The sequence below is a fragment of the Phalacrocorax aristotelis genome, chromosome Z, assembly GCF_949628215.1.
Source record: "Phalacrocorax aristotelis chromosome Z, bGulAri2.1, whole genome shotgun sequence".
NCBI lineage: Eukaryota > Metazoa > Chordata > Aves > Suliformes > Phalacrocoracidae > Phalacrocorax > Phalacrocorax aristotelis.
Genome location: NC_134311.1, coordinates 32559914 through 32569526, shown reverse-complemented (window position 1 = coordinate 32569526; position 9613 = coordinate 32559914). Strand labels below are relative to the sequence as shown.

The window sequence follows — 9613 nt, the reverse complement described above, 5'->3', positions numbered from 1 at the left end:
CGCTGCTTATTTATTTCAGGGTTGTGCAAGCTGGGGTGCTTGGTGGTTTCCCACAAGTCAAGCACACCGGGTCAAAATCATAGTAGGTATTTATACAGTTAAATGTATTAGTAACACATAATATTCGCGCCCTCCAGCTAGTTGTTGCTTAGTTTCTTTCTCATTTCATCGTAAAAGTACAAACTAAATTAAATCAAATCCTGTTAAATTTGCCACGCGTGCTCAGAGAGTGAGGGGCTTATTTGAGTAGGGGGCTTTCTGATCTATGAGCATGATTTTTGCTATTATGATGAGGATGGTTCACCTCAAGGACACTTAGTTCTTACCAAGTTGGCAACGTACATAAAATATCCTGATTAGTTGTTCTCCTTAAGGTCTAGTTGCCCCAGGATGTCTGTGGTTAAAGGATACTGACTTTGTACTTTATGGCCCAGCTGAGGTGGGAGTTTTCCTTTTATCGTTTTCCAAGGATACTGAATGTCTGTTTTTCTAAGTAAAGGTAGTTTAGTGTCCTTTAGTTTTAACATATTGGCCTAATACAATGTTAGCTAAGTTTCTTCAACAATGGAACTACCTGAAGTACACTAACATGTAGAGATGGATCCTTGATAAGTATTTGTATGTTAGATGGTTCCTGAGTCTGTCTAGCTAGTCCTACCAACTCTTCTTTCATAAAATACGTTTAACTCTTGAGAAAATAGGGCAATTAAGTTATTCATCTCTTTGCTTAATAACCAGGGTTAGACGACAGTAGAAAGCAATCTACCCCTGAAGCAACAATGCCGCCCTTATCTTGGCTGACATACTCCAGTACTCTCCGTAGGACTTACACGTGTCAAAATACCTTAATGCAGTACCATCAATGTATCAGCAGAATATTATCCCACTGTTTAATGTGCTTCATCAGAGCTTTGTTTCGTGTATCCCAAAATGCATCACTTCAGAGTTAGTACCAGATGTGTATGACAAATTCTGCTCTTTTTGTAACAAGTTCAGGTAATTGAATGGTGAAACCATTTTAGATGTAAACCACTTTGCAGTATTTATTCCCTGCCTCCTTCCAGAATTATCTTTCCTGTGAGATTTTTGTCATGAGGCAAATATATATAAAAGTGTATATATAGTTGGATTTGTTTGGATTTGATGCGGCAATAAACACCATTTCTGGCTGCAATAGCCTCTCTCAGCACCCCCACAGCCTCACCACATGACCCCAGCACGCCTCCACGCCGATGGCGTCGCAACGACGCCACCAGCCCCCTCCTACCCCGGGATCCCTCCGCCGCGCCGAGAGACCCGTCAGTCCCACTCCGCGAGGGCGGGCCAACTGGGTGGGCGGGGACAAGCGAAAAAGACAGGCAAATCTACCAATCGCTAGGTGGACACGGCCGGCTGTTATTTGTCGACCCAATGAGCGCCGCGGGAGGGCGTGGCGGCGCGAGGAAGCGCGGGGCAAGGGGCGCCGCGCGCGGGGAGGAGGGCCGCCATGGCTGACGAGATCAGCAAGGCTCAGGCCGCCCGCCCGGGGGGAGACACGATCTTCGGGAAGATCATCCGCAAGGAGATCCCCGCCAACATCATCTACGAGGACGAGCAGGTGCGGGCGGCGCCCTCGCAGCCGCCCGGGGCTCGGGGGGTGCCGCTGAGTTGCTTCGGAGGGCGGTGGGTGTGGGGGGACGGGGCCTCTCCACAGCCCCCTGCTGTGGGGGCAGCAGTCTGTCTGTTGTCTATCTCCACAGTCTCCTGTCCCCACGGTGTCTCCTCCTTCGTGTTCCGGCCCGGCCCGACGCAGGGCTGCGGGTGCTGCTGTGTCACCGGCCTCCGTGTCGGAGTATTGCGGCATTACAGGCCGCGAAGGCTTCGCTGCCCGGGGACGGGGCTTCTGGCACCTGGCGCGGGAGGGGGGTCGTGAATCCGGAGATATACCAGCCGCAGGCAATCTGCTTGTGGGTTTGGGGCCTATGCGTCTGGATCTGTTTTGGCACGGCTGAAATGCGGGTCTTGATGTGCCTCCCCAAAGCGTAGTGGAGATGACACAGCTGTGCCTGCCGGGCTTGGGTTATGAACTTCTGAGAGGGGTTATTATTATTACAGAACTATAGAGAAGTACGGCTTTTTCTGCTGTCCACAAAAGCCTGGAACTGGGCGTCCTGCAGGCGGCTAAAAATTGGTTTCTGTGGTGAGGTGGGATTAGTAGCATTCAGAGGTGCTGGTGCACCACAGCGTGCTAGGACCGAAGTGAAATGGTTAGCTTATGAGAACGTGCAGCTGTTATCTCCAAACGCAAACTAAACCAGTGTCAGGTATAGGCCTCTCTCTTTTTTTTTTTTTTTTAATTGAAATACTAAACATCAGTAGGAGCTTTTGAAGTAAGGGATTAGCTGGAGTGTAGAATACAAACTCCCTAAAGATGCTGTTTTTTTCTGATTTCTGTGCTTAAAAACTGCGTGGCTTGGAACAACGTTTTCTTAATAGGCACAGAAATGTCACAGCTGCCATCTACTCTCAAGAATATCAGAAATTTTCACTGCTTTCCGAAATCATGCTTATGCTACTTCTTTGTGTTTATGTGAGGGTGTGCATCCTTTCTTTACCCGGGTCAAAGCTGCATGAGGTTTTTCCTCAGCTGTGATGGCTACAGCAGTGTAACCTGAACTCTGTGCTTGATTGAGAATGAGTCCATTGACTTTGATGGGTGACTTGAGAGCATATAACCTACTCTGGCTGCTGTTACTCTAGGATATTTTCTGGAAGAGTGATTACCTGCATAGCATCTTAGTTGATTTTTACCTTAAACTACGTAGAAATGTAGAACTGCTTTTAGAGTTTAGCTTGCTATAGTGGATGATCTTTAGTTCATTTGGTTGACTCTGTGAAGGTCTTTTTAGAGGTGGCTGGAAATGTTACAAGGAAAAATGTAAGGAAGGTTTTTAATCATTAATTGACATGCAGGGAAAAGGAGATATTAAAAAGTACTAAGTCTGCGTGGAATTAGGCCTTATTGTTGGTTTAGTTGAATCTGAACTTGCGGAAATGAAGGCTGGTTTATTGTGCACTCGTGGACTTTCTGTGATTGTGTTTTTGTTCAATACTACTTCTGCTCTCTGTCCCATAGAAAATTATTTGCTACTGGTCTTCTGCTCATTAAATTCTTCAACTCAGTTTGGCCATTTGCATCCGCCTCTATGTGGCTCATGTAGAATAGAAAAGCTGCTTATAAAATGATCGACATAAAGTAACATTTTTTTAATTAGGTGCAAATTGGTTTTTTTAATCCATTCTTTGCTTACCACCTCCTCTGTTTGGGGGAAACAGGCAGTTTCTCAGAGATTTAAAAGTGGGCATTATCTTCTTAAAGATAGCTTAAAATAGGACACATTGGAGGTATACAAGATAAGGCCTGCTAACTGAGGCAAAGGCTGCAGTTCCTGTCAGTAGAATTAAAAAGCAGTATAGTGACATAGAAAATTTCACTTTATTGATTCATGAATAACTGAAAGCATCTAGAAAATACAACTTTGGAGAAAGTGCATGCTTATAAACACGTACCTCAGCCACTAACTACCAGGTGTTTTGCAGTTCAGTGTGATGGGTAAGTCGGAGATGCCCTTTGGTTAGCAGTGGCAGAGTGCATGCTCAGTGTGGGCATCTGCAAACTGTAGTGGTTGCAGTAGCAAGTCCTGGTTCTGTGGCTGGCCGTTTGCACAAAGAGGCATAGCTTCCTTTTCTCTTTCTTTGCTTTCTCTTCTTTTTTTCATGCATGTTGGAAGTTCCTAGTCTGAGATTTATTGGGTGTAGTTAAGTGCTGTATGTGGTTTCTGTTAGATAGTGATTTTGGTACTTGCATAAAATTAGTTGGGCGTCAACTATTTGCTACAGATAGTTGTTCATATTTCAAAAGTGATGCCTTTCCCTCAATTTGAGAATGTCAGAAGTAGAGCTAGCCTTAATACATTGTTTTGAAATAATCTTTTTCTGAAATACTTTGTGCTATTGGGAACAGAAATGTAATATTGCCTCAATGACATAACTTCAGGTTCTTTGAAATTGCCTTGCTGTCTTTGACAAAGGCAATGTTCAGACATAACTGGAAGGTGATCCGAGACCGTTTGCCATTTGTTTTGTTAAACAGGGTGTTAATGAAAAAGTGAAATAAGTATAAATATATTTTTATAGGCATGCATGACATCAGCTCTGTTAGTTGTTATGCATATGTGGAAATAAATCATGAACTTCATTGCATATTAACATGCTGAGAAGACTACAGCTTTTAAATAATACTTAACAAAGAATAATGATTATTTTTTTCATACCAGCAGGTCTTGGTAAGTAGGTGTTTTGTGTTTAGAAATCAGAGGACTTTGAATAATAGATCACTCAAGAAAAAAGTCAGTGTTTCTGCTTATGTTTGGGGTATCTGATAATCTGCTTAAGTAGGCCTTTAGTGAGGCATATTGATTTATTTAAGCTTTTGCCTTTCTCTAAAGCAAATTATGTTTTAAATGTTTGCTGTTCCTCCAGTGCCTTGCGTTCCATGATATTTCACCTCAAGCTCCAACACATTTCCTAGTGATTCCTAAGAAGCCAATTGTCAGGTTATCTGAAGCAGAAGATTCCGATGAATCTGTAAGTACTCTAGAAGCTTTCTGTACACCACACTGTACCTCTGATTACTTCATAATTTACTAGACTTTCCCCCTTTTTCTCTTGACATTTAGAAGAGGCCAAGTAGTTTTCCAGTACAATAGTCCTTTTCCTCTAGCTTAGAATGGGAATGGAGTTAAGGTTTTGCAGTACAAGTAGGGATATGAAGCAAAATATATCTCTGGAAGTGCAAATTTATTATTATTTCGGAGCATACTCTTGATGTCTGTTTTCATGGTTTACAGGCAGTAGTACTTATTCTAATATGGCTTGGGGTTTTTGGCAGGTCAGAGACAAAGTTAGCTGAGAGTGCTCAATATTTCATTTGTAACTCTAAAAATTAAGTTCAAAGATTTTGTAAACCTTTACGTGATAATGTAAAGTTTATTTTCCCCCAGAACTGTGTATGTTGCCTGAAGAAGTACTGGGGGCTTTAACCATGAGATAAACTTAGCTTCTGTGACACTTTTGTAGTCTGTTACTGTCTAGCTTAAAAAAAAAACCACTATAGCTATTTTTTCCCCCTATATTATGAATAGTCAGTCTTTATAGTTTTTCTTGGAAAGTGTCAGTTGCAGGCAGACAATAATTTGAAGAGCAGTAGCTGAATTTCTAAGAATTAGCTTACTGGTTTATCTGAATGGTCTCTGCTCTCATTCCTTCCATTCCTGCCCTCTCCCCTTTTTGTGTGTTTTCTGTTTGGTTTTTTCTTTTTTTTTTTTTTTCTCTCCTCCAGCTTCTTGGGCATTTAATGATCGTTGGCAAGAAGTGTGCTGCTAACCTGGGCCTGACCAATGGATTCCGGATGGTTGTGAATGAAGGGCCAGAGGGTGGGCAGTCTGTCTATCATGTACATCTCCATGTTCTGGGTGGTCGTCAGTTCGGCTGGCCTCCTGGCTAAGAGTTTTACACCACAAGAGTTCTAACTGCATGCGTACAAATTACCACCAAATAGGTTTAATGTGTCACCCATCAATCTAGCCACTGTTAATGTAATTTTTTTAGAATGTGGATCTACGAAGGGTAATAAATGCTCTGAACAACCTTTGCACAATAAAGATTTAGCATGTGGGAATCATCTCTGTCTGGTGTGTCTTATTGATTGAAACAATTCTGCAACTTACAGTGGTGTCCTCTGGAGTTTTAGTATGTAGCATGTTTCAGCCTGCTTTTAACAATCTTCTGTCTATAGTAATTTGCTGAGGCATTTGAAAACTGAGGGTGCAGCTGCTTAGCAGTCTTTCACATCTTTTGGAAAGAAAACTTCTATGCTTTTTGAATGTGGTGTGTAAATAAAGCTGGCATAGGCTGCTGCTAAAAGTGTTGTATGTGAAATTCTGAACATGCTGTGCAAAGGCTGTGTCAGCGCAGTGCAACGTGTTGGAAACAAGCAGCTCCTGTTGGAGCCCTCTGTCAATGGCTGCTTTATAAGGCCCCATCTTTCTGATGAGAAGGAGTGAAACAATAGTCTTAATGGCAGCTGCAATGGTTCCGTAGCACACTGGTGTTTACTTCTACGTCGTGATTTTGATGGAATTGAAATGAAAATATTGAACTGTGTCTGTAGGGCCTTGTAAGATGCTCAAGGCACTTCATCTTGGCACATCAGCAGCATGAGGTAATATGTATGCATCTTAGATTCCAGATTTTATTGGGCTGACTTTGTCCTTCAGTGAATAGTAGTTTCTCTATGTTACTGCATACAGTTCACTGTCATCAAATCTCCAAGGCAACGAATTTTACTGAAGTTAGGATTACAGATGTGTCTGCCAGTGTAAATATAAAGCAGCTGTTCCTTCTGTTAAAATTGAGAAGTCCCAGCTAACCAGTTTTTATGATGGGAGATACTTGGAAGTCTTTATGCAGATGCATGAAGAAAAACTGGGGTATTTGGGAGCACCACTACTCCAGCATACAGTTTTAACACCAAATGTGTTAGGGAAAGAACTGTGGGAGTGTGGAAGGTGCACAGGTAAAGCGTGGGAGTTGTGATTCCTATTCAGATAAAAACTTGTAAGTTTGGTAAAGGAATTTGAATTCATTCCACTTTAAAGGAAGGTTCTGAACCTTCAGAGTTTTTACCCTAAGACACAACTTCAACTGGAAAATCAGCTAGCGCTTCTGAGGGCGGCTGGTCTATAGTTGAGTTAGGAATAAAAAGGTCGTCCTGTGGTGGTAGCCTGACAGCTCTTCTGGATGTCCTGCACAGAAGTGAAGAAGAAAACCACCCAACCCCCAGAGGTACATCCCAGAGCAGACAGCTGAATGTGTATTGCAAGAATGAGGTATCACTAGCAGATACAGTGGGGCTACAGTGAAGGTTTGTGACTGGGAAACTTGCTGTGGGAACAATTTACATGAAAGGCACTTAAGGATATTGAGATGAACCACTGGCACTCAAATGTGGGAAAGGGCACATGATGTGCGTACTATCACTTTTCTAATTTCTGTTCTCCTGTGTGTATGCTTTATACCAACATTGGCATGTGTGGATTAAAGCATGACTGGTGAAGTTAATTGCATCACTGCTGAACCCTGTAACTCGGTAAGGCTTTTGTTGTTTTACTTGGAATCTGACTTGCAGATGTACGTGTTTTGGGAAGGTAAGAAGACTTCCAGGCGAGGGTGGAACCATGGAGTTTTTGCAAGGTGAGCTTGCTAACCAGATGCGTTGTGCTTCAGTTTCAGATAAGTGTGTTCTGCAGTACCTTGAAAGCCAAAGACTGATGCTCAAACGGTGGGTAGTACTGAGCTTAAGACATCTGTCAGACAATGGGGAACCCCATGTGGAAAGAACAGCCTTCCTGCCATCAGTTTCCTCCAGCTTGAGCTGCAGTCTGTTTCTTCTGTGGCTAGGCAATCGGCTGTGGAGCAGCTGCTGTCTCCTATGATTTCGAAGGCCAGTTACAAAGTGAGATGCTAACTGCATCATGGGCAGACAGCAAACATCTTAGATATTAAATAAGCCAGACGTGGACATAGGAAAGTAGGGTTATCCTAAGTAGCCCTTCAGCTACATTACTGATGAGCCTGAGTAACTCGCAGGAAGATGTCTTGGTCTCTTCTGTTTCTCCAAGTAATCAAATGTCATTAGATGACAAAAGCCTGTAAGAAACCCAAGGACTTCACCTTCATTTAATCTTCATGGGCAGAGGGTGGAAGTGATTTACTTGGAGTAGATGGAAGCTAATATGTGGTCTGAAATTAAATTGCTGTAGTGTTTGTGTCCACTTAACTGAATGGTTGAGCTAGGCAACATCTTTTGTTACATCTCTGTAAACTCCCTGAAGTACCTGGAGGGTGTTCCTGCTTTTCAGACGTAGGGATGGAGTGGGGAGTGTGTTGGAAAGCCATAATGGGGAATTTTGAAGAAGCTAGATATGGCTTATAAATTCAGGAAGACTGGATTTAGCGGTCTCTGGTAGAATTTATGTCTCATTGTGCAGGTAATACCACTGTTACTCCTTCAAATCAGAACAAATGGATATTGATCAATAATCCGCTGAAAAAGAGCTTGGCATGGAAAATTACTGGTAGAGAAAGCTTATGGATCACATATATATTTATTCCATTTTTAAGTATTTAAAAAATCAAAAGGTATGTATACTTCAGTATTTTAGTTTGGATTGGAACTGTTCTTTCAAAGTGAATTTGGCTGTGTTTTTGTGGTTTTGGAGCTGTCTTGGCCTGTGTGGACTAGATTCTTCTTGAATGAACTGGAAGATACATCCCAGGACTTACCAAAAATACTCCAGCCACAAATAGGCATTTTGTGTGTTCAAACCAGAGCTTGGCAGAAGAAGAAAACCCAAAATGCTGAAAGGTATTGTCATGGTTTTAGTTTGGATAGAGTTAATTTTCTTCACTGCAGCTGGCATAGTGCTGTGCTTTGGACTTAGCATGAAGACGATGTTGATAACACACCGATGTTTTGGGCTGTTGCTGGGTAGTGCTTGTACTAGTCGAGGGCATTTCCAGGTTCCCATGCTCTGCCGGGTGCACAAGAAGCCAGAAGGGGAGGGGGCACAGCTAAGAGAGTGGACTCAAACTGGCCAAAGGGATATTCCATATCATGTAACATCATGCCCAGTATGTTAACTGGGAGGAGCTGGCTGGGGGAGGGAGGCAGCAATCGCGGCTCGGGGACAGGCAGTGTCGGTTGGCGGGTGGTGAGCGGTTGTATCATTTGTGTTTCCGTGTTTTTTGTTCTTTTTTTTCTTCTTTTCCTTCCTTTTCCATTTTTTTATATTATCATTACTGTCATTATTATCATAATCATTATTATAATTATTATTTTATTGTAATTATTAAACTATGCTTAACCCACAAGTTCTTTTGCTCTTCCGATTCTCTTCCCCATCCCACGGGGTGGGGGGGAGTGAGTGAGTGGCTGCGTGGTGGTTGGTTGCCAGCTGAGGCTGAACCATGACAGGTATGTAGTATGGGTGTTGGAGTCTCACATTATCTTTACAGATTGACTCTTACTGAGCTGTACTGCTTGTTAATGTAGTATTTCTAGTAAAGGTGGCAACCCTGAGGATGGTGATAAAGGTATGAAAAAGAGGCAGAACTTACACAGAAAGTATGATATGAAACTCAGAAGATGATGGACTGAGAACGAGAAAGATTCGGGTTTTATGAGAGGATCCTACACAGAGGGGGAACTTGGCCTGAAAATATTTCACTGTCTTCAAGACATTTGAAGAATGCAGAGAGTAAACTGACCACTTTGAAGACATGTCTCCAGCTTACATAGAATCCAGGACAGAATGCTTGAGCATTCAAAAGAGTGAAGTGCTATGCCAAGTTTATTATTTTTGTCCAGCTTGAAGTAATGGTTGCACTAATGAGCATGGCTATGTTCAAACCCTCTGTGTGTTTAGGTTTTGTTTGTATCTGCTGCATGTTCCTTAAGAGTTAGACAAGGTGAAAAGGTTGATACATTCTGGAATGAATGACAGGGATGTGT

General features: G+C 42.5%; 1 protein-coding gene across 1 annotated transcript; it reads left to right on the top strand.

Annotated features, from left to right (window-relative positions):
* The first annotated feature begins 1424 nt into the window (after positions 1 to 1424).
* Positions 1425 to 5722, top strand: HINT1 (histidine triad nucleotide binding protein 1). Its single transcript, XM_075078690.1, has 3 exons — positions 1425 to 1597; positions 4522 to 4626; positions 5381 to 5722. The coding sequence occupies exons 1-3, from the start codon at positions 1487 to 1489 to the stop codon at positions 5543 to 5545; spliced, it is 381 nt and encodes a 126-aa protein (XP_074934791.1). The 5' UTR covers positions 1425 to 1486; the 3' UTR covers positions 5546 to 5722.
* The last annotated feature ends 3891 nt before the right edge of the window (positions 5723 to 9613 follow it).